Here is a 25714-nt window from a genome sequence, read left to right on the forward strand (position 1 = left end):
CAATTTAAAAACCAAGGGAGTTAGGCTGATTTATAGTAGCTTTCCAAAGGGGTCCTTTGGAAAAAAACAAGTTGTGTGCTCATATAATTAAACACAGTATTATGTGGCTTAGGATATAAATGGATAGATTAAAGGATACAGTGGCCATCTTTCTTCTGCTGGTTATTTCACTTTTGGATTCTTGGCTTTGTAACCTCAGCATTATTTTAATTTTATATTAAAGATCGGAAAAGCTGTATTTTGTTGGACAAGACATTTGAACCTCCAGAACAGATTTTCTGAAGGAATATGTTAAAAAAATTAAGAGTGTTTTAGTCAGTGGTAAATAAATACACCTGAAGGTGCATTGAAGCAGAGGAAATGGGTCCAGACCTGGCATCATCTGCTGGTTTTACGCTGGGGTGATAAAAGCAACACTAAAAGCAGTTGGCTAAGCCTGCTCCCATACTTCATAAAATATCCCATTTAATGATGTTTAATAGGAAGCATTCCTCCTTCCCCTAGTCTAGGGGAGGATGGTGGGGCGAGGCAAAAAGATGCATATGTTCTGAAGTGACTTTGGTTTTACTTAAAAATCCATACCTTGCAATATGTTGAACATACTGAAAAATAGTCCAGTAATAGTTTGGAATTTCCTGCAGATTTAAAGAGTGCAGCAGAGTACACAAAACCCAAATGCCAAATTACACACTATGACCACAGAACGATAGAGATAAGGTTTAAATAATGGTACCTTGTGACGTGAGAGCCCCAGGTTACTGCTTCAGCAGTTTCTTTAGACTGTGTTTAGCCACATGGTTTTCTCAATACCAATTTTAAGTAATCTCTGTAGCCAAATGCATTCTTTTCATGTGCAACTTATCTTCTGCCAGGACTGCTTTTATCCAATGAGCACAGAAATGTATTGTCTGTGATGTCTCCAGGAGTCTGTCTAAGCTCTTTCTGCTTACCTTTGTTTTGATGTGGCATCATTATGCTATAAATCTCCATCCAAATCAGATTTCTTCATATTGACCGCACACAAAATTTCTATTTCTGATAACCTGAGATCCTGATGTATTTTGAACACCCACTGATATATATTTACCATGAAAATGCTGAATATCCATTTTTGACACACAGAGCAGTGTTTTCGTACTGAAATGACAGTTACTCTATGATTTACTACTTTAAAACAAAATTAATGAGTTGAACCCTAAAAAGAGTACAGAAAGAAAAGATGTAAAAGCCCCAAGCACCTCTAGGGAAAAACCTCTTTAGAGTTCAACTCTCTAATTAATTATTCTTAAAATCCTTAGGATATATTAATGCATGGAGGATCTACATGTAGGACCATGCCTTAAATTAACAGGTTGCCATTCAGCTGAGTGAAACTGTGCCAGGATATCTCTGCTGAGGAATCTGTCCAGAAACTCACAGCATGTAATATTTCCCATAAACCCAAGACTGCCAACAGAAAAAAAAAAAAAGAATAAAAAAAGTAGGATTATTAAATACCATGGAGGAAACAAAAGAATGTTGAATAGCCAGCAAATAAAGCAAACCCGAATAACACCAGGCAGAGCAGGCAGGGGAAGGAGGTGACAGCTGAGGTACAAGTGTGTCAGTTTGGGGACATAAAAGAGGCTCCAGACATGTAAAGGTCAGTGAGGAATAATTGCTGCATAAGAGCAAAGGCTGATTAGTCTGAGTGGGACCACACTACTGTCCCACACAGAAAGGCACCAGCGCTGCACACTGCGGTTGTTGGATTTCAGAGCTGCCAAATCTGGTCATAATTATTTAGTTATTTGAACTAATGAAAGATACTCTTGGATCACAGCCCAGATAATCTTGGAAAATGGAAGGTTACTAGAGGACATTAAAGTGGGTTTACTGCCCTCTGTGAAGAGGGGAATTTTCTGGGCAGTTATGGTGAATAAACTCTTAAAATGAACATTTTTGGTCGCTCTACCAATGTCCATTGTCAGAAACATCAAGGCAAACTAATTAAAAGTTGTAAAATGGATTAAAACTCTTTTCTCAGAAGTTTGTAGTTCAGTGGCCCAAATATTTATAAATCGGACAAAAAGGAAACTTCTGACGTGTTCTGGAATTACATAACGACTGACTTTTCACATTAATATTTCTTTGTCCTTAAGTTAGTGCCTTTTACATTTCTCACTACTTTTGGCAGTTCCCGAAGTTGCTAGACACTGAGAGTTGATTCTATTCCCAAAGACATTTTTCAAAAATAGGCTTTTTTATGAATTTTTTAAAAATTAAAATTAGCTCTGTTTTCAGGCAGCTGTGAATAGACAGGCAGATGGGATGTTGTGTTTCACACAGGATGAAAAAACCTTTCTTGTCATTAAAACTGCATGTAAGCATCTATTCCAGTGGTCACAGGATTGATGCTGTGAGAAACTGTGGAAGCAGGATGGGCCAAGTGGTCAGACGTGAGACAAGAACCTTTTCCATTACATAAATTACTAAAAAATTGTCAAACTGTTTAAAAATCTTTAGTTTAATTTCAGTGCTGGGTGTTTGAATAAGAGTTCTTAATGAGTAATCATTTAGTCATCCGTAATTTCTTCTGCTTTTTCACTTCTGTTTTCCTGTCTGGCTGTGATTATGGTCTCACATTGGAAGCCTTCAAGGACAAAGACACTTGGTTGCATGTTTGCAAAGTGTCTCACAAGGCCTGGGGACCCACTCAGAGCTTCAAGAATAGAACTAGTGAGCAGCTCCTGGCATTTCAAAACTGAAATTAGCCTGAGCAATTGGCAATAACCCCTCAGACTTTGTGTCACTTGAGGGACATGACGTGTAACTGCAGTGTCCCCGTGCCTGAGCACTCTTTGCCCAACAGCTTGTGCTGGTTAAATTGCCTCTGTTTTATTTAGATTCTGCATCAGCTGTCTGACAGATTTATTAGTCTGAGGGTGTGTAAATCACTGAGAGAATCATAAAGTCACAGTGTGCTTTGGTTGGAAGGGACCTTAAAGCTCATCTCATTCCCACCCCAGCCATGGCAGGGCCAGCTCCCAGTGTCCCAGGTGCTCCCAATGTCCAAGCTGGCCTTGGGCACTGCCAGGGATCCAGGGGCAGCCCCAGCTGCTCTGGGCACCCTGTGCCAGGGCCTGCCCACCCTGCCAGGGAACAATTCCTGCCCAAGATCCCATCCAGCTCTGCCCTCCTTCAGCTTAAAGCCATTCCCCCTTTTCCATGTGCATTCCCTTGAGAAGAGTCCCCCCACTAGCTCTTCTCCAGGCTTCCCTCAGGTACTGGAAGGCTGCACTTAGGTCACCCTGGAGCCTTTGTTTTTCCAGGCTGAACAGCTCCAGCTCTCTCAGCCTTTCAGAGCCTTTCCATTTCCCCCAGACACCAGTGACAGGACTGCTGCTTTTAGCAATCAGATTCTTTTTGATGAACAGTAGGGTTTGACAGAAATGCCAACATTTGTCACCCTGTGTGAGCGGAACTTATCTCAGCACAAACATAGTCAGTACGTACTGGGATGAATTCTCTCTTATCTAATTATATCTTCCAATTACATCTAAATACTCCACCAGCCTCAATGGCAGCACCTCTTTCAGTCCCTGTGGAATTCCAGATTCCAGGTCAGATTCATAGGCAAGCTGGTTCTAGTGGATAAAAGCTATAAATAAACAATACTTGTTTTTCTAGTTGAGTGACTTATATTTCATCTCTAGCAGAAAGTTCTATGCTTTGAAAATAGATTGTGCAACTGCAGCTTTTTGATTGCTTGCACAGATACCAGTCCACCAGGAGATAGGCTGAGCAGGATCCCTGGATCACTCACATTTGATAGGTGCCTGGTTTTATTGATTGTCTACAGCTAATTGCACTCTGTATTTCTAACACACGTTTCCTCCTTTAAGCTGGTCAGCAGGTGAATGGAGCACGTGCAGCAAGTCCTGTGGAGGGGGACAGCAAAGTCGTCTCGTTCGGTGTGTCCAGAAAAGGGCTTTCCAAAGAGAGGAGGAGGTTGCCCATTCTCTGTGTCCTGTCAGCACCCCAGCACAGGTGCAGGTGTGCAGTAGTCAGGACTGCCCACCTGAATGGAGCCCTGGCCCATGGTCTCAGGTAATTTGGAGAAAAAATCACTTTTTTGTCTGCTGGCATCATGAAAATACTGAAAAAAATTCTCCTTGAACAGAACAGTGCAAACTTTGTGGGGATCAGTGCTTTGCAAGTGGCTTTTTTCTTGAATATGCAAACCATGTAAACTAAATGTGCATTGTAACCAGCTCTCAGAAGAGCTGGCTCACAAGGGCTTGCCAGAAGTGGGCACGTGGTGTTCTTTTAGGTACATACAAACAGATGGATAATTCTTTCTGGATTCATGATTTAAGGCTCTATGAATTCTTCAAACCAAAGAGACTGAGAAACTACTTCCCAGGCAGTATTAACTTCTCTCAGAGATGGCAGGCAGTCAAGGAATGATGAAATATTTGGGGTTATAGTTGCATATAATGCACACGCGTCTATGGATTGTGAGTTGATAAATTTGTGTTTTACACTCACTTCTGTGCTTTTGCCTTTGTTAGAGTAACTCTCCTGAAAGCAGTTCTGCTGCAGGTATTGCCATGAGGGCAAATTCCTTTGTGCACACCCTGCTTTACACACCTGACACTGAAACAGCTGAGCTAAAAACACAAGAAATTCAGCTCTGCTCCATCTTTCTCTGCAATTGATGCTGTTCATGTAAGGATAGATGAAGTACTGACACATCTGGGGTTTGAGAGAGCCAACAGTACCCTTAATAATAAGGGTATCCATGATATCCATAAAAGGATCCACATTCATTTTATTTTTCCATCTTCATTTAGTGAGATTCAAGATGGATTTCAGTTAGCTGAAAAATGTATTACTTAGGTGTTCTGTTCATGGTACTGTTACTGTTTAGGTGCTCAAGGACACCTTGACCCCAGCACTCCCAGCTGAGCACAAACTGCCCCTCCAGGGAGAGCCCTGTAACATACTGTAACAGATGGGGAACTATTCAATAGTCCAGCACAACTCAGAAAAGAACCTTTTCTTCCAGTGTGTCTGAAGGAGGCCTGAGTGTGGCAGATTATATAAACCAGGTCTTCAAATGCAGTCACACTTGAAAACTTTCCTCTAAGACAAATAAATAAATAAATAAGACAATTATGAAAAATCTGTTTTTCCTCTTCTTTAAGAGGTGTAAAATTCAAGTTGGGATTTTCAAATAAGCCCACAAGAAATAAGTTCATCAGTCCTGCTGAAAAGCAGAGAACAGCCCTATTGAACAAGTTAGTACAGGTTTTACGATTCAGCTAAAAGCTGTTATAGTGAAGATTTAAAGGTGTTAAGAGTAAAAAAATGTAAAATCAAAGAATCATAGGATAGTTTAGGTTGGAAGGGACCTTAAAGCTCATCCCATTCCCACCCCAGCCATGGCAGGGCCAGCTCCCAGTGTCCCAGGAGCTCCCAATGTCCAAGCTGGCCTTGGGCACTGCCAGGGATCCAGGGGCAGCCCCAGCTGCTCTGGGCACCCTGTGCCAGGGCCTGCCCACCCTGCCAGGGAGGAATTTCTCCCTAACATCTAATCTAAACCCAGCCTCTTTGCACAAATCAGTGTAGTTTTAAACGAAAAAATAATTTTCTTTGTTTGGGGAAGGATTAAACCCACGGATTTTCAGCATGCAGATATTTCTGTTACATCCTCAGCACAGCTGTGCTTTCATGAAATCTTTTAAAAACACTTGTAATGTGATACATGGAGTGATTCTGCCTTGGAACAAGCCCCATAATTATTAGTAGAAAGAACAGTTAGAAGAGGATGCAAGAAGGTAGGAAGCTGGCAGCATTATTTCAGGGCTCTTTGCTTCATTTCATCACAAATGGCTCATTCAGGCATTTTGTTGTGTGTAAGGCAGCGCAAACCACAGCCTGCCTGTTCCCCTGAACCACAGCTCAGCAATGCATATTTATTCTGGTGACTCGTCCTAAGCTGCAGTTGGCAACTAAAATATCTCCTTAACCATTGTCTGTATCAGATTCTGTCTTGTGGTGAGATTCCTTTGGTGAAGGAGTTATGTATCGATTCCCTGGGCAGTTTCCTCTGCCTCGATCCCTTCCCTCTAGGCCAAGGTGAGGACAAAATGACAAATAGCTGAGAGCACCTTGCCATGGGAGATTCTCTGATGGGAGTTTAGGAGCAGCTTTCAACTATGCTGAGCAGGGAAAAAAGCGTTTTGCTCACAAAAGCATTTTGCTCACAAGTCCAACTTACCTCATCTATGGAAAAGAGAGATTACTTGTCTGTTCTACATGGGGGCTGAGAGAGTTCAGAGCTTACATTAAGAAAGCACCGAGGACAATGTTTTAGAAGTGACACACAGATGTTACTGTTATTTATTTACCAATAGAATGTCAAGTTTACTTACATCGTGATGGCAGCTGTAAAGCACATTAGCCATGCATTTTGTGCTCTGCTGGAAAATACAAATAATGCCAATTTTCATTTCCTCCAGTTCAAAGAAGTGTTTCTTTCCATCACAGTGCTCCAAGACTTGTGGGAGAGGTATTAAGAAACGGGATGTCTACTGCAAGAGTACTGGTTCTCCCAAGGTGAAATTCTTGCCTGAAAGCATGTGCAGCACAGACACTAAGCCTGAGTCCCAGCAGACCTGTGTGCTCGGGCGCTGTCCCAAAAATGACCGGCTCCAGTGGGTGATTTCTTCCTGGAGTGAGGTAAAGTGCTGCAGTTTCATGGCTCACTGCCTGCCCTGGCTGCTCTGGGAAATGCTGGCTCAGGGGCACACACAAACCGTGGGGAGGAAAGCGAGCTGAGCTGTGGTGTGGAAATCAGTGTAAGCCCCAGATGCAGATAGATGTACCCCATTGTCTTTGTTAATCACGGCCTGGGGGTCATATCTCAGTTACACTTTGTGGAGCATGGGCTTCGTGGGATTATTTCTGCGATGCTTTTATAACGCACAGTTTGGGGTGTCTGCCCCACACACACCTTTTTGTTTGTGAGGCTGGAGCAGCTGTGCTTTGCCTCTGCAGTGCTCAGCCTCCTGCGGGCCCGGCCTGCGGCAGCGAGAGCTCAAGTGCGGCGAGAAGAGCGTCCAGGGGAAGTTGCTCACCTTCCCTCAGAGGAGGTGCAGGAACATCAAGAAACCAAACACCAACCTGGAAGAAGCTTGTAACAAGGGAGCCTGTCCTTCGCAGACGTTGTACAGCACGGTGTCTGGCTGGTATTCCTCGCCCTGGCAGCAGGTAGGAATGGGAAATGAGAGGTGGGATGGCACAGAGGGGCTGCCTCCAGCGCTGACAGGCCCCAGGTGCCTCCAGCACGGAGCCATTCCCTGAGGAGGACCACACCACTCAGCCACTGAGATGGGATGCAGCTGGTCCACATCCATCATGTGCTTCGGTGCAGTTCAGTTCTTTGTCCTGAAACTGCAAAATGTCACCTAAAAATGTTATTCATGCTTGAGAGGCACTACATTCCACACTCACTTTCCAACACTTTCTTCTCAAGTCTTCTTCAAAGTGCACTGTGGTTGAACTACTGCATGTCTCTATGCACAATGTATTTGAGCATCTGCACAGATTGCCTGGAATTCCCTAAACACTATGATTAATTGTGGGATCAGTCTGTATTTGTTTCTACATTCTTGCAAACAAGCTTCTGTATTTCTGGAACTTATCTGCTTTATGAGTCATATATCAATGACACACGCACTCATTTAATAATATTTACATGAAACAATGTATGCCTGACAATTGCAATCAGATGAAAATGATCACATTTATCTTAAAGACAACTTTTCATGAAACACATACAAGTAAAAGGCTTATTAATTTTAAAATACTTCATAGCTCTTCCTGCAAACCTCATAGTGGTTTTCCCCAGATACTGCCATAATTATGGTTCTGATGGGAGCTTTATCTGTGTTCAGGCAGCAGGGTTGGGCCCAGAGGCTTAGAGATCAAAAGAAATCCATGCAGACAATCAGGAACAGGTTTCTGAAACGTTCAGCTTCTGTCTCGATGCCTAAGTAAGGAGCCAGATTTTTAGCTGAGTCCTTAAATAACCAAAAGACACACAGGTCTTTAAAAAGTTGGTCCTGATGTGGATTGGTGAACAGCAGCACACCTGATCCTGACCTCTCTTGCTTTGAAAGTCTCATCCAAGTCCCTTGAAAGCTCCCCCTTTGGCTTCCAGGGGCTCTGGGAGTCTCTGCAATGAGAGACGAGGTTTTGTTTTCCCTCTGCCCAGTGCACGGTGACCTGCGGCGGGGGAGTGCAGACCCGGAGCGTGCAGTGCCTGCGCCAGGGCAGGCCAGCTGCTGGCTGCCTGCCCCAGCAGAAACCAGCTGTCCTGAGAGCCTGCAACACCAACTTCTGCCCAGTCCCCGTGAAAAGAGGTAAAACTCAGCTCGAGGTGCTGCAGCAAGGCTTAGAGTTCTCTACCTAGCAAATGTCACCTTTTTGCTACACCACTGACATGGCCTGTTCCTTCATAAATGTTTTATTCCCTGGCTTCCAGATTTAAAGTAACTCTCTGATATTAATAGCATCTCTTCTTCACCAAGTGAGCCCTGTTAAAGCAGGCTTAGGAGTACAACTGGCACTGGAGATAAAAACAGGCATATGTTAAAAGAAGTATGTGAAAAAATTGTGCTGTTTGGTTCTGAACTGCACCTTTATCCTCTCTAGTTGAAAAACGCAAGAATTCCATGCTGGTAATGCTTTTTAGGAATAATAGCAACTTTGGAGTTAAGCAATAAGAATTTTTAGTCTTCCAGACTGCACCCATCTCCTGGGATTCCAAAATTGCTTTACCTATAATGTCCTTCTTACTGCTTCTGACCAGTGTGTGCCATGCAGTCAGGGAACACGAAATGAGGGTCTCTCTCCACTTTCATGTCTACTCCATCCTTCCACCTCTTCAGGGTGAGAAGGGAGGGGGCAGTAGTGGTTTTGTGCCAGATGGAATGGTGGAAGGGGAGGTCCCTCAGCACCACCACAGACAGAGAGTGGTGCATTCCCTGTTCCAGAGATTTGCTTACAGGATGGTTACTGTTTGTGGAAAAAAAAAGCTCATGGAGGTCCATATTTGTCCCACATAATCTGGTTATCTAGGTATGCTAAAGCACTTTAAACAGTGACTTTCAAAACACTGCACATCAGTTGACTTGTTGCCTTTTGAAAACTGGGAGCTGAAAGCAACCTCTATAAAACCTAGGCTGGATTGCATGAGGAAGGTGGTAATGGAGCTGGGAGCAGAGGTCGAGCTCTGGCCCTGCATCTTGTGAACTGACATTAGCTAACAACCCTGATATCTGCCCCAATTCCTGAAATTCCCTGTGCACAAACCCCCTGTGAAACCCAGCAAGTTCCTAACAGACCTTTCTGCTGCATCACCTCGAGACATGCAGGGTATCAGCCCCATCTATCAGGGGACCTGAATCCAAACAAGGATATGGAGATGAAATGCTTCTAAAAGGGATAAGTAAATAGTTCTGCTGTTTTTATCAGTAAATGTTCCTAACACTTCAAATTAACATTCCTAAAAGGTTCTGCTGTACTTGGGAGTTGCTGTATAACTTCTTTCCTGCTAGGGTATAGCAAAGACTTCTCTTTCACCCCTGTTTTCTCCTGCTATATTTCATGTCTGAAGTACTGTCTGTTATTAATTTTGGCCTTGGCCTGTTTCTCTCTCTCCTCACATCTGCAGGAGCCCTTTCCCCTTTATTATACCTGGGTTGTCAGGCTCTGGAGATCAATTATCTCCTTGCTGCTCTCTAACTTTCTGTCTAAAGCAGCAATAAGAGAGGAAACCAGCTGTGCTGGAATCACATTGAAGCAAATCAGTCTCTATTATCAGCCATGCAGCTCCAGCTCAGTGATCACAGGCAAGAAATTAATGTTTCAGGGAGAGTTTGCACACTTTCCTAGACAAACTGGGTCATTTCCATCCCTCTCTAGATGTAGTTACGGTCACCGTAACTCGTAGTAAATCCAGCTGCTTCAAATGAATGAAAATCTAAACAACTTATAAATACTTGGGTAAATAGAAGTAAGGACCTGACTGCCTGATCCCCGTCCAGTGAATTTTGTGGGACTCTTTGTGTTCCTTCCAATAGTCCTTGGATTAGGTCCCAATTTTAGCCATAGCTCTGCAATATTAGCATTGCCCTCTGAACTTCAAAGGGGGCATAAAGATTTATTAGCATGGCTTCCTCAGTGCTTATGCTTTTTTTTTTAAGCAGTAATTTCTAAATTTTTTTAAATTTACCCTTTCATGGCAGGAGAGCTCCTTCATGTCTTCATCAGAACAGCTTTCCTTCCTCTGTGTGGTGTGTGCTTTTCATCTCTTGTCTGCTTTGGGTCCTCCCAGATTCTGTCTGGTGGCAGCAGGTGAGGGAATGGGAGCCCTGGATCCCTCCTGATGCTCCATGCAGGACACAAAGTGCTGTGGAGTGGGAGGGCTGCAGTTCACTGCTGAGCTCCCCAGCTCCTGTTCAAGAACAGTATTTTCTTTCTGTACTATTAGAATTTAAAGACAAGCTCATGTTTCTGAGGGGAAAATGGCATATTTTAAAGAATTATTATTATTAAATTATTTTTTGCTTGCATAAATTTAAGGGTATAAATTAAAAGCATAAAAAATCACCTTTGCCATCACATGAAAGGGAATAAAAAGAGAGCAGTGGTGATTAAACCAAAGAAGTTCCTTTAGAGAGGTGGAGATGCCTCCTGGCCCATGGAACGTGCAGAAGTTGTCTGTGCTCTGTGAGGGAGCATTTATCTGCTGTGACTCAGTAACTGAGCCGGGAATGCAGACAGTGGTGGCTAGATTTTTGTTCAGTCTCCTTGTAAATTCCTTTTATTGACCATGTAAACAGTAGTTCTGAGAGTTGAACAAAATCTTTTCCCATGCTCTCAGGAGATTTCAGTTTAGCTATAAATTTTGCTAAACCCCATTGAGTCTTACTACTCTCTCAGACATGGTGAATTTGTTTATAAATCACCCATATGAATCATCACTCTCCTCTTTTAAAGAAACAAAGCATCCACTGCAAAACTGGAGAGAGGAGCAGCTATGAGTTGTTTTTAAAGCAATGGAGATGTGTGTATAAATGATATCTGTACATAAATTGAAGAGTAATAGGATTTCCATTAAAATATAAAAATTATTAAAATGTTACATTTATATTTATTAATATATAAATATAATATATAAAATATATTATTTTATATTTATATTAAAGCATAAAAATATATTAAAAATATAATTTGCCTGTATATGTAATTAAAAGCTGGGCTTTTGAGAACTAACCATGGTTAGCAAGTCTCTTCTCCCATTGTAGTTAATTAAGATTTTACCAACATGGAATAGTCAAAGTCCTAAAAGCCTGACTCGTGACACCTCACTGAAGTGTCTGAGAAAAGAGATTTCTGAGGTTCCCTGCAGAGTGGAAGGGAGAGAAAGAAGTCTCTCCAGAAAGTGCTGAAATGCAAGCATGGAGCAGAGCACCTTGTGCAGGGCCCTGGCATTCTGAGTTCCTGAGGTCTGTGTGCAGGAAACTCCACGTGATGATGATGATGATGATGATGATGATGATGGCAACCAACAACTGGTATCAAATATAGAGTAGGTTCATTTGTATGAGTACCTGGCTTTGGAACAACATTTGTAATCAGAGATCTAAATGCACATGGTTTTTTTATCCTCTAATGTGGAACTTCCCCTTGTCTTCCTGAGCTATGCAGTGTGCTCCAAATTTTTTAAATCCTTCTGCTTCTGACCCCTCTATAATATTAACTCTATCTCAATCAAGTTAACAAATCTCTTAACAAAAATTTAATGGCTCTTAAAATGAAGCAAGAAATTTTTGAGATGAAAGCTCATTGATGTCTCCTCTCCTTTGAATCGAATCACCCATGGTGTTTTTAATATTACCAAAGGCATGGAAGGGTGTGGGACTATTGCCTGACTTGCAGACTTGTTAAAACACAGTCTTACCACATTGCTTGGGTTTCTCTCCTTCAGATGATCCTTCTTGTGTGGATTTCTTCACTTGGTGTCATCTGGTGCCCCAGCATGGTGTCTGTAACCACAAATTTTATGGCAAGCAATGTTGTAAATCATGTACAAAGAAGAACTGATAGCAGCGTGTTATCTGAACCCTTCAGTGACAGGATTCTCTTCTTCAATTTATGTTGGAATTATCTCTGCTTTGAGGCAAGACATGGTGCCACATAAACCACTGATGGAAGAGACATTTTTTCTAAGGGAATGTCTGAGGTACAGTAATTGTTGGATATATGTTGAAAAAGGAATGTTTCTTTCTTATTTTTTCTTAATTTGCTGACCTCACTAAAGCACAGGGTACTATGGATCACTTGAACACTGAGACTCGAGGGGAAGTTCTTCTTTCTTTAAAAGTGTAATTTTGCACTGTCACATGTTAACGAGGAAGAAATTAAGGCAGGGGAGCCTTTTCTGGCTGATTTACCAGAATGCAAAGCAGGAGAGCTTGGGGCTGGAGGAGGAAGGCTGCAGCGTGGCAGCAGGACAGATCACACCATCAGAAATGTGTCCTTTCCTGGTTTTGTGACTGTTGTCCCAGGGTGAGGAAGCTGTTTGCTGTCCCAGAGGGACATCCATGGCCAAGGGCTGGAGAAGGCAGCGTCACACGTGTGGCCACCAGAAGTAAATAGTGCACTACAAAGATATTATGGTGCTTCTCTACCAGACTTGCTGCTGGAAAAGCAAGTTGTGCATCATGCTAATGTTTTTATAATTTTTTTTGAAGAATTCATTTTCTGCTTCGTGTAGAAACTCAGAGGTGGTTAACTAGTAACTTGAAATGTATTCCTAGAAATATGCAGCGTTAGAATATTTGGACTTTGAATATTGCTGTGTTACAAGTAAAATAGAATTTCATATTTCAACTAACTCAAGGAACTCAGTGGTTCTGTTTTCAGAATGAAAGCAATTTCTCAATGGTTATGTTTTCAACTTTCTAAGCTCATTAGATATGTAATTTTAAAATTTAAACTTGATATTTTTAAGTAGTTTTGTTTCAGAAGCTAGATTTATTGAATGCCAAGATACTGAAGAACGTCTTCCTTCTAATCTCAAATCTCTCTGCAAATTTTAGTTCATCCTTTACCCAAAGGAAATAACAAGAATATTACAGTCCATTAATTCATGCTGAACTTCTCTAAACAGTTATTTATTCAAATGTTACACAAAAAAAGCGCATGAAAAGATAAGTGGATTATGTACTCTTACCAAATAAAAGTCAATTCTATTTTTATACACTCTCCTAATACTTGTATTTAGTTCAGAATCCACCAGCAAACAAAAGAATGGTGAGCATGCTGGTATTTGTGGTTGTTCAGTATCGAGCTGTTTGATGGCCCCGCGTATCAATGGTGCCATTCAGAAGGTTTCTGCATTGGAAAAACCCCAACCTATTTGCCAAACCCATTCCGAGACAGAGCTGTGTCCTACTGTAATTTTCTGGGGAGTGCCTTTGAGGGACACATTTATCTAATTCCACCCAATCCCACATTTTTGATGAGCGTAGTTCAGTCTGAGTGCTTTTTAAAGTATGGTTTGAGTGTAGGATTAGCCAGCTCAGCACTAATGCCAGACAGTGGTCACTTTAAAATTAGCAGTTCCTTCTGAAACAATTTAAATTAAAAACATGTATTCTGTGATACTTTAGGAAATGATTGGAAACATATCTCAACCTACACTGCTCTGTCTTGATATTGGACATTGTGTAATTATAACCTTTTTTCTAGGAAAACTACAAGGGTTGTTATTTTTTTTTATTTTTTTTATATTTGTGTCCTTTTTATTATTTGATGTAAAATAATTAATTTATTAATGCATAGCTTGTCCTTTATATTTCTTTGCTCACTTCCTTAAGTGAGAACTGAGGAAAGAGAATAGTAGTGTCACAAAGTATGAATTATGGTTTAAAAAAGGCAAAAACTATAAGTGTAATATTTAATTATTTTATAAGCTTTGTAATAAAGTACTCTAACTGTTTCATTATATTTGGAATTGTAAAATTCATGAATAAAATATGGAGGTTATAAGTAAATATCAAATGTTGTAAGTGTTGTGTGCATTCCCTTGCATCTTTGTTGATTGTCCCATAAGGGGAAGGTGATCCTGTTTTTCTGCTGCTGTGTAATTGGGAAATTTGGCCCAAAAAGGCAAAACGGGGCAAAACTCCAGGGTTTTATTTGTGTGACAACACAAAAGTGAAAATACACAATACATCTGCAAGACAAACCTGAGCTGGCTCCTCTCAGCAAGGACAGTGGGAGCTGGGGTACCCCAGAACCAGCAGGATTCTCGCCTGTCTTTATCTGCAAGGTGTTATTCAAGATAAGGAGCCCCACTCAGCACAGCAGGACATGTTCCAGCCTCTCCTGTCTCCCTGGGAGAAGAAATAACTCAATTTTTCTAAAACTGGCTGAGAGCTTTCCAAGCCAATCCCTAGGAGGGAGGGTATCATTGTACCCATCGTTTCAGATATATTCTCCAACATACATTGGTGCTTTTCCCTTCATTCACAATCACTCAGTGCTCTCACAAGAGCCAGATATCCAGAGGGCTGTTGATAGAAGTACTGAGATGCCTCTGACACACAGCACAATCCAGTAGGCAATAACAGATCAGTCTGCTCCTGAAGGACTCCCAGCAAGAGCTCTTTGGAATGGGATTTGGATTAGTGATTTGAATAATTAATATGCCCACACAGGAATTCAGACTATAAACTGCCTAGTGTTTGGGGCTAGAATTTTGGAATTAAAATGAACCGATGGTTGTCAGTGAGCTACAGTGTTGGAGGGGGATGTTGAAAGAGGAAATACTGCATAAAGATGTGCGATTGTGTGCTTGGATCCCCCCCAAGTCCACAACTGTTTTATTGCTGAGCCCTTACAACGGTATTTGGTACACAAAGCTTGGCAGTTTTCTGGAAGTGTATTGCTGCAAGGCTCGCTTTATAAAGCAGAATGGGGTCTTTTCACAAAGGACTAGCTCAGTTTCCTGTGGTCAGATTTCATCACTCAGGTAAAGGATGCATCTGCCCAAAACTCAAACATATTTAATGAATAGCTTGATTGTGTAAATCAAACTCAACTCTCTCAGATGCCCAGAAGACATGAAATGCTGGAGAGAGATGAATGTTTCACTGCATGTGGTTTTATGGTAACACGATCCATATCCCATATTTCCTTTATTTTTCAGCAGATCCTATTCAAAAGCATCAAGAAAATAAATTAACATTATTATTTCTATTGTAATTGAAGTGCAGCCTTACAGAGTCACTGGGATGCCACTGTGTTCAGGGCTGTGTGCACAGGTCATGAGGGGCTCAGGGTCTTGAGAAAAGATCACATTATTAGGGAACTGATGGTGATTAGGAGGAAAAGTGCTGCTGGTGGCTCACTGTCTGTGCAGGGCATCTCCTCTGTGCAGGTGAGATCTGAAGGAACAATGGAGGAACTTTATCTTGACACTGCTTTGAAAGCAGAAACGAGGTGTGCTCAGTGCTGAGCCCTAACCAAGATAGGAACTGTCCCAAGAGGAGGGTGATCCATGTGGGTCACTCACCTGCCAGTTTTTGGGGCTGAGGAGTGAGGATTTGGCAAAGCAGTAAGACTCCTCATCAAAAGTCCTGAAATAAGGAGATGCAACTTCCAGGAGATGCTTTAAATTCCTCCCCAGGCACTACTGTATGGGCACCAGCCAAACCAAGCTGACCTCCTGCCTGCTTCCTGCCCACTGTGCCCCATCAGTGTGCAGATTCTTCATTCCCTGCTCATCAGGACAAACCCAGGTCCAGGCTGGGCTGGGACATGCCCTTTGATGTAGGTCACACTCTGGAGTCCTTCACCTTGAGCTTCCCACGAGCACAGTCAGTGGCAGAGGGGCTGGCCTGACCTCAGCCCTGCAGAGGGCTCTGGTGCAGGAGGTTGCTGACAGCATCTGCCTGGCGGTGCCCAGGGGAAGCCACAGCCTCTGCTGGAGCACAGGGAACCAGAAACACACTCTGGCCTTCCAGCAGCCAGCACACACCAGGCAGGGCTGAGGGAAGAGCGACAAACATCTGCCAGCTGGGCTGAGCCAGAGACAAAACCTGAATTCCTCGATTCACAATATAATGTAGTAACATCAAAAGCAGTTTTCCTTATGTTCCCTGAAGAAAAAACATCTATTATGGGGCCTATGCTTCAAGCTACTAAATATTTTATGTACTTTCTGTTCAATAATTATTCAGTCATGAACTGAATCTGTCTTAATTTCTGGATGCTGCCAATGGAGGCAGGAGCCTTCAGCTAAGTTCTAACTTCCAGGCTTACTTTGTAAGCATTAAATCAAGCTATTGTCACCATACATGTCAGCCTCAACACTGCTGTGTGCCTGCTGCAAATAATGACAGATCTTTAGTATCCCTTGGGCTGCCAAACATTAATTCATTATGTTCTGTTGTGATAATTTTCACTAATCCTTTCATAATAACACAGCAAAACTGACAAAAAAGGCTTATTCAAGAGGACTCTGAATGGGTTTTCATGGGAAATGTTTGCTTGTGAAGTTCTTACCTGTGGAGGCCAAAGAGATTTTGGAGGAAAGCATACACAAGTTTTTTTGGGATCTTCTTTGGGACCTTTTCAAATCACCATAACATCTGAATTTGGTCTGTCTGATAGGACAAACTGAAGGGATTCTCCCCAAAACAGGAATGCCCTACCAACACTCTGCTTCCATGGAAATAATGGTCCTCTACTGTCTCTGCTTAGATTAGTTGAAGGGAGTCAGGATATCTATTAAAGGAATTTTCACTTTCAAAGACCTTACCTGTACAGCTCTCTCCATTGATATTTTAAGTGGACCAGAACATTTCACTCTTAGAGAGAGATATTGCCTGTCAGCAGAAAGCTCAGGCTTTGTATAAATAAACTACAGATGCCAAGTTGCCCAGAACTTCCATGAGTCTGGGCTTTGCTGATGTGTGGGGAAAAAATCAACCAACAGAGACAATAACAGGCTGTAAACACAGCTCTCTCCATTAAATATAGGATATACTTCCTCAAAATGTATCATTTCCCACAGCTTCATTCGGAGGGGTTTGGTGTCCACTTCCAAAATACTAGTTGCAAACCCAAAATTGTGCATAAACAAACTGGAACATCTCATTTGAAAAGCATCCAGCTATTGATTGAGGCTGTCAGGCAGTGTAAGGGGCTGTGATATCCACTGAGCATGGTACACAAACCTGAGCTGGCCTCCTGTCCAGTGGCCACTTGACAGCTGATGCTGCCTTTTTATTTTGTTGTTTCTCAGTCACAGTGGTTAATGAAAACCATGAACTTGGTGTAAGGTTATTGTTCAGGTACAATGGAGTGTCAGGATTAGCCTGCTAATCTCCAGCTCCAGCAGGGCTGTGTGACATTTGGCACACGGGCAGGGGAGCAGAGCAGCTCCCACAGCCTGGAACAAGCACTGAGCTCTCCAAAACAAGCTGTACATCTGTCCCACCCGTCAGCCATTCCATCTGCTCCTCAGCACAGTGACTCCACCCTAGAACCTGCACATGCTTGACAATCCTGCCCAGTTCCACCAGCCTTGCTACTGAAGAGCAAGGCAGAGTAAGGTGATAGTAAGGAAGTGGTGTGAACAGTAGGGCAGAGCTAAAGCACCTGTGCCTTTGTGCCCCAGGGCAGGCTAGGTGAGAGCACTGAGGAAAAAAACCAAACAAAATGACCACAACAACAAAAACCCAAAATCAAACACCTTTATCTGAGGATGCAGAAATTCACCGAAGCGCTATCCCTGCCCTCTGGCATTCCCCTGTGTCCTGTCACTCCAGGCCCTTGTCCAAAGTTCCCCTCCAGCTCTCTTGTAGCCCTTTAGGTACTGGAAAGCCTCAAAAGGGAGAGATTCTGGGTATTGGTGCACGTATTTTAACCTCTTCTACAATCTCCTGTGAATGGGAAGCTTTCACCTGCTGTATTGACTCTGCTGTAAGGTGGCAGGTGGTGTTTTTGCAAGTTCTTTGCTTGTGCTGAGGAAGGAAAAGAAGTGGAACAGAAAAATGGATCCTGTTTGGATTAATTTGTAATTCTACACCTGTGACATAGCAGCCTGCTGTGGTCAGAGACTGGATTTACTAAAACCAGTGATCACTTTCAGCCCTTCAGCTCTCTAGATCACTATATCCAGCATCCCCTTTGTTAAATGGTTCATTTTGTTTAGGGCAGAACAACTCACACCTCATGGCTGTAGGAGGTGGGGTCCTGGTGTTAATGTGTCCTCCTCCTGCTAGCAGCCCTGATCTGAGGGGAGATCATGACTTAGAGGGAGACTAAAACTCTTTTAGTTCAGAGATTCCTCTAATCAGGCCAGCTGTAGAAACTTCTACCCAAGCCCTTCTTATCCACATATATACACACAAGATATATTGTATATTTACAGACTGTTTATCTAGATCTTGTTTTATGTAAGGAACATAATTAAAGTGGAAAAAACACCCCATTACTATGTGCTGTCTTTTTATCAGGAAACTGCCAGCCTGAAGTAGCTCCCAGCTTCCTAGATTGCATAATCCCACTTTGCCCAGTAAGACAGTGCTGCAGAACTGGGTTGTTCTTGGTGCTGGCTTTTGTAAATGCTCTTCCCTGAACTTCTCATTAACCTTCTGAACCCCATGCCTACTGGATGGATCCCAGCCAGCGTCCTCCAGTACCAAAGGACTCTTTGAAAGGAGAGCTTACACCTCAGGTTCCAAATTGATTTACTGTGGCACACTAACTAAACAGGAGAGGAAGGCAAGCAGTGGATTTGCCTTTTTAAAAACAGCAGTTGATTAAAAAATAAAGTGCCAATAATGTGAGAATCATACTGTCCTGAAACCTTCAGACATTTTGGCACGTAGCTCTGTCTCTCTCGGACAATTGCATCCCCTTTTTCACTGCTTCCCTCCTCCTGTTCCAGAGCTGCCCCCTGAAGCCACTGGGGGCTGGGAGCAGAGTGGGTTGTGGATTATCCTGGGATAATCCACTTTGACAGGGAACTGCGCTGATTAAAAGTTATGGCTTTGGAACGGCGAAGCTCCCACTGCTGTCCATGTAAAAGTTGCTGCTTTCTATTTAAACCTTAACAGTCAGATCTAATCAAGAGAAAATAAGGACATTTTTATGAATTCCATGAGAAAAATTCCCCTCAGGTGTAGGTTGCATGGTTTGATCAGCTCCAGTATAGTGTTTTAGCGTTTCGTATTAATCCAGCCCACTCTGAGCCAAGAATTTAACTTTCAAACTTGCCTTGACGGCCAGGCAAAAACATTTTGGCAATTTGTTATTATTTCAGCTAAACTTGCAATATGCAAATTAAGATTTATGGCAAATGAGGTCTTAAAACTGTGCATTTATCTCCACGTGGAAAAGGTATCCTGTAGCTGCAAGGTGCCAAAAAATACCAGAGCTGGGCAGAGAACAAGCGAATTACAACTCCCAGAAGGCACTGGAGGGTTGTACATCAGCATTTGGTGTCCTGATGACAGGAGACAAACTATTTCACAGTCTGAGATTTTCTGGAAGATACAGAGCTGACCCAGCCCTCAGACTGAGTATCTCATGTCACCATTTCCAACTGAAAACTGTTAAAGTGCCAGGTAAATCCGGGTTTTTCAACAAGGCTGAACTAAAAGAAAAATTATTGTTTCATGGAATGTAAGCATCCTGTTGAAAACACACTGATGGGAAAACACTGATTAAGTACAGATAACATTTATATTCCTTTCTATTCTCCTGTGCTCTCCGTCATTTCTCCATGCATAAGCAATTAAGATCATTCCCATGTGCCAATTCAGCTTTGCTGCAATCCCAGTAAGTCAAGGAGACAGAGACACTGCCAATTCCCTGCCTCCTCTTCCTGGGGTAGTCCAGAGGAGCACAAACCGTGCAAGTCAGATCCAGAGGTGCTCTGGAGAGATGCATTCGTTGCTGTGTGGTCCAATTCCCTGCTCCACATTCTGCAGAACTGAAGACAATGGGATGACACATGGACTGGAGATAGATCCGTGCATACTTTCCTTCGTAAGTCAGGGTTTCCAATGAAAAGCACTGGAAAACTGAGATACATGCCCAAAGTTCAGCTCAGCTTGAGCTTTGGGGTCCAATTTTCATCTTAATTAGAAATAATTTCCCTTAGGTTAAAGGATTCATCATCACACAGCATCAGTGCACACAGGCCAGACTCAAGCCACATCTGGCAAGGGCTTGAGCATGAAGAATGTTCAGTGAACAGCACAGATTTTTTCTCAGTCTGTCCCCTCACATACAAACCAGAATTTCCAGATTCTGCAAGCTGATTTGCCTCGCTGCCCTAGTTTGCTGGAAGGAAAAAGCAGCCTTCATTATGCACCTTATTCCCTATTTTCACCTGACTCCTAGGAATACCTCATAGAATTTGAAAAACTATGAGGAACTCATTCAAGCAAGGCTTGGATTTGGTTGATATAAATACATAATTCTGCCTGGGAGAACAAAACTGGTTTAACCAAAGGGGTCTGGTGCCCAGGGTGTGTGGGGCTGGGTTTCCCTGCCCTGGCAGTGGCTGGGGAGAGGATGCTCTGCAGTGGGCAAGGGAGCAGGAACAGAGCACATGTGTGTTCTTAGACAGCCACCTAGTGAGCTTAGTGAGGAATCCAGAGCTCCAAGGAAATTCTCACAGAGGCTGGAGTTACACTACAAACACAGTGCTCAAACAGTGCTCAAACAGTGCTAAACAGTGCTAAACACTGCCAAACTTGCCAGGAGTGCACAGGGGCTTTGACACAGCAGAGCAAAGGGTGCTTCAGTTAGCTGTGAGACAAGATTTATCACCCCTCTGTGATTCTTGAAGGCAGTGTTTCAAGAATCAAGGGGGAGAGTTCAAGTATTGAAAAAGATGTCTGAGTTTTAAGAGAATTTCAGAATTTTTTTCAGGAACAAGCATATGTATGTGATTTTATTTATATACATACACACACACACACACATATATATAATATATACACACCTCACCTTTTTCTTGCACACCCATTGCTAAATCAAAACATTTCTGTTGACTGAAAAGAGAATATCATGGACATCACACATAAAAAAAGGGGCAAATTCTGGAGGGATAGAGAGATTCATACAATCAGTGTTGGAAAAGACCTCTAAGAACACCAACCCCTTCTTTCAGCCCAGCAGCACCACCATGTTCACCATCAAACCTCAAGTACTGTATCCACAGGCTTTTGAACCCTTCCAGGGCTGGTGGCTCCACCAGTGTCCCTGGGGATTGGCACAGAGAGCCTGCCTCACTGCTGTGGTGTGTTGGGCCATTTCTGCTAAGGTTGTCTGTGGGTGTGAAATTAGTAGGAAATCTTTTGAGAAAGAAAAGAGAACCCATGAGCCCAGCTCACCTCAAAACCAGTGTTTGTATTTTCTAATTGTGTCTGCTGAATTCCAGCCCTGTGAGAAAAAAAGGGAGAAATAAAAAGCCCTCAGCCATAAGGATATACAGAAAAAACATTCAGGTATGATTTTTTGGAGTTTGCCTTTGCAAAGTTACCCCAGGGAGGTGTCTGACACAGCTGCACACTTACTGTCTCATGCTCTGGGCACTCAGAGCCACAACATGCAACTTTATCCCTGTGCTAGAAGGACACAGAATGTGTGGAATTATAATGAAGCAGCCAGAGTCAGCACCTCATCAGTCCAGTGGTTACCTATTAACCACTGCTCGCTAAATTGCCTTTTGCTATGAAGTTCCCAGATGGTCTCTAGTTATAAATGGGATCACTGAAAGGAAAATTAAAAAATAAAAAATCTGAAACAAAACAAAAAAATTAAGATACTAGTGGAAAACCTTATCAAAACCGTGGTTCTCCAAAGTTCCATCCAGTTTCAATACTCCACAGATTGACTGCAGGGGGGTGAGGATAAAATTAAATCCTGATGATGATAGTCTGTTTGGGATGCTGTAGAATTTCTACTTTGATATTTATTGCCTCCCAAAACTCTACCAAAACAGAGAATTGCCTGGGCTGCAGATCATGTCAGTCCTGATCCACTGCTGTAGACTTGGCCATGCAGTTTCTTTGTTCTCATGGACTTGCAGTGTTTGTAATCCCCAAGTCTAACAATGTAATAACATATTAAAAATAGCTATGAATGTGCTTTGAATTCCTCTTAGAAACATCAGCTCTACATGCCTAATTAAATATCCTTGACACACACAAAAAATAATTGCAAGGAAAATAAACCTCTCTCATGAGGGCCAGATGATTTTAATTAGGTCTCACTCAAAATCTTCCTCTGCCCACATGGCTCAGCTCTCAACAAAACTCTGGGTCACACTGAGATGCCGTGCTGTGCTCCCCTCCTTTCCCTTTCACACTGGTTACTGCTCCTGTTCCCAGCTTCTCCCTCTTCCTTGAGCATTTTCTGTCCTCCACCCTCAGAATGCCCCAGACGTGGGGCTGGGGCCATTTGCTGATTTCTTACTTTCCATTGCCCCAGAGCTGCTCTGCACATATGGTGTGATTCTGTGAAGAGGCTGAACATATGCACAGAGCTTCCAGATCTGTGGAGGAGGAGCAGAAACAGTATTTATTTATTTATCCATTGCAGAGGAGACTTACAGCCCCTTTATCCTGCCACAGCCAGCAGCAGGTCTGCTCTTGTCCCACAAGTGGCGAGTGAACTCAGATCTCTCTGCCTCCCTTGGAGGGCCAGAGGGGCCAAATCCTGCTGGCAGCTCAGCAGAGCCCAAGGGCATTCCCAGAGGGAAGGTGGGTCCTCCCCAGCTGCAGAGATCCCGACAAATTCAGGCTGCTGCCTCCACAAACCTCCTTCTTCCCCTCTTCTGTCCCCAGGGAGGGGTTTGCTGCTGCCCTGTGCTGACAGTGTCCACACAAGAGAGACAGGCACTTCTCAGGGCCTCAGGTATTTGAGGCATTGCCACTAAAGAATTGGGGCATCCCTAAAGCACAGTCTCCCACCTCCCCATTCCCCAGCCACAGATATTATGAGTTAACAGTAAAATTTGTACTCCTTGAGAATTGAAATTATATGGACACCCAGTTTGCTCTAAGGAGTTTTTTACAAATACTGGAATTATTTAATCCACTTCTGCATAACAGATATTGGTTGTCATAGTTAGCAAAGTCCTGCAGTTCTTTCTTGTGGGATTTCTTCTTTCCTGACCCTGAGCATTTTTAAGCCTGGGCTCTTGATTTGATATTTTTTTAGGTGTGTGCTATGGGTTTAAGAAGCATTAAGTGTCACAAGCCTCAACCTGGCCCTGAATGGCCTGTGCTCACTGCAGTGTTTATCTGACATCTCAAGGGGTCATTCTAGATCTTGCAATAACTTTTGAATGTTTTTTTTTTTGTTTGTTGGTTGGTTTCTAAATGCCAGATCAGGGAGTCTGGCAAATTGTAATTTACAATAATAAATTCCAGCTGTTGGACAGACAACACATCCCACAGACCTTCTGAAACAATATCTCCACTGCAGTGTCATCCTTCTCCTCCACCTGAGGTGACCCACAAGTGTCCCCCAAATGGCCACTGCTTCCCAGATTTTCCTGCTGCTGGAATTCAGCACTTGCAGGTGCTGCCTGTGACATTTGTGCCTGAACTTCTGCCAGTCACTTCCACAGCCTCTGAGGTTTCTAGTTCTGTGCTGGGAGTTGTCTTTCCCCATGCTGGGGAATTCTGCTTATTTTTTATCCTATTTCTAGTACAGCAAGGAATTTTATCCAGCAATCTGCATCCAGCTATTGTTTAATTACACACAAGGTTCTTTAAATGGACAGTCTCCACAGCTTCCATGACTCCTCCAGTTCAGTACAGATATCCACACAGACCTTATTAGTAAAATTCACAAGGCTTTATTTATGAGAAAACCAATGACATTAGATTAAGAGTTGTATTTAATTTGTCCAAAGAGGCAGAGCTGCTCAGTGCTGCTGGCATACAAGTGATCACAGGTATCAAAGCTCTCTGACCTGCAGCAGTTCCTCTGGCTCTGAAACCATGTTTCTACTGAGATTCCTTCCTGCATGGATCATTCTTGCTGTTATTCACCAAAGCACAAGCAAAATTCATCCCTGTCAGACCATGAAGAAGCTATTGCTTCTTGGGGATGTATGAAATATATGTTCTCTGTGTTAAATGTGCAAATATGTTTTTTCTCTCAGGTAATACCTGTATGACACTAATTTCTGCACTGTGTATTTAAAACCTTTTCAGTGATGATCCCTAGAAAAATCTTCCCAAGTACCTGAGCCCTGGAGTAGTGTGTCTGTCTGTTCCCATTATACATCTAGAGGTCCCCTGGAGTATGTGTGAGCCCTGCTCCTGTTTACAGACATCTGCTCTGCTGGAGCATCTCTCTGTGAAGCTTAATTCAGAGTTTGCTGGTTTCTTCCTCTATGACCTTCTGTTCTGACACAACCCTGGCACCAGAATCACCTCATGGAGTGCCCCTTAATGGCCATAAAACATGTCAGAATTACAAGAATTTTAGACAATTTGCAAGATTTTGCAGAATTGAAGCTTATGGAAACAATGGTGATAGGTTTGGGCATAGCTGCAGTTTTGTTCTAGGGCTTCTGTTCATTTGACAATTTGTTCAATTCCATTGCTCTGCTGTATGAAGTGAAAGATCTTGTCAGGGAGGGAAAGGGTCCAAGGAACTGAAAGCTAACCAGCTTTCTGTACCCCTGGAAAAATAGCAGACTTCTCATATGAATAACCATTACACTGCATCCATCTTTCTGTGGTTTGAAAATAAGGGCAGGACTTGATTGAATATCTTTGTGATTATGGGTTTAACCTCTAATGATTCAGATCAAAAATATCTCTTCAGGGTCTTCTAATTTAGAGGGAAGTGCTCCATCATCTCCTGTGAACAACCCCTGTAAAGTGAAATTTGGTATCCCCAAAGCCTCTGGAAAATACCCTGAGCAGACTGGCAAAACTACAGCCATGAATTCTCTTGCACAGGACAGTTTGGTGGATTTTATTGCTTCCCAGATCTTTAACTACAGAAGATTCCTTTATAAGTCTTCATTGACCTTTCATAACCCCGAGTTTGGATTCTATTGCTGTTTCTATCCCTGACTGATTAACTAACTGCAGGTTTATTCTTTCATTTTTAGGGCAGGCAAGAACACAGAAATACAGCTGAAGCTGCTGGGAACTTGAAGCATGGAAATACTTGAAATTCACCTCTGATGTCAGAGTGAAGCCATTTCACAGGAGTCACATTGTGCATTGACAGAACACTCCCAGGCCTATGAAATTAAACATTTACTAGAAATTCTTTTACTGTGGTTTAATTTTTCAAATCTGACATGCTGACAGCATGTGGCAGAGTAACCAATGGTAGCAGGAAAGCATATGGTTTTTAAGTTTGTGTTTTCCTGTGAGCAGGAGATACCCAAGAACACAAATTTAATTAAGATTTTCCCAAGTGTTTTGACAAATTCAGCTGAGCTGCACCAACCACACCAATGCAGCATGGGCTGGCAAGAGGTGCTCTGCAGGCAGGACATGCCCAAGGGGCAAAGCCATATCAAGAACACAAGAAATAAACCCTTACATTTGCTGGATGACTTGTTAGGAAAAACCTGATTTGTTCCATTTTC

At 42.7% G+C, this 25714-nt stretch overlaps 1 protein-coding gene across 9 annotated transcripts in view; it reads left to right on the top strand.

Annotated features, from left to right (window-relative positions):
- Nucleotides 1–13903, top strand: part of ADAMTS18 (ADAM metallopeptidase with thrombospondin type 1 motif 18) — a 77071-nt gene extending 63168 nt beyond the window's left edge. For 8 of the 9 annotated variants that reach the window (XM_088062338.1, XM_005530109.3, XM_088062339.1 and 5 more), the window contains 5 exons: nucleotides 3885–4089; nucleotides 6535–6726; nucleotides 7045–7257; nucleotides 8264–8411; nucleotides 12044–13903. In XM_088062338.1, coding sequence (XP_087918464.1) covers nucleotides 3885–4089; nucleotides 6535–6726; nucleotides 7045–7257; nucleotides 8264–8411; nucleotides 12044–12159 — 874 coding nt within the window. In that variant the 3' untranslated portion in view covers nucleotides 12160–13903. Of the gene's footprint in view, nucleotides 1–3884; nucleotides 4090–6534; nucleotides 6727–7044; nucleotides 7258–8263; nucleotides 8412–11360; nucleotides 11645–12043 lie in introns of all 9 variants that reach the window. The other variant, XR_015773785.1, reaches the window with a different exon arrangement.
- Nucleotides 13904–25714: the final 11811 nt, after the last annotated feature.

This window comes from Pseudopodoces humilis, chromosome 14, assembly GCF_049639895.1.
Source record: "Pseudopodoces humilis isolate 2021_Gansu_Grassland_sample_001 chromosome 14, ASM4963989v1, whole genome shotgun sequence".
NCBI classification, from domain to species: Eukaryota; Metazoa; Chordata; class Aves; order Passeriformes; family Paridae; genus Pseudopodoces; species Pseudopodoces humilis.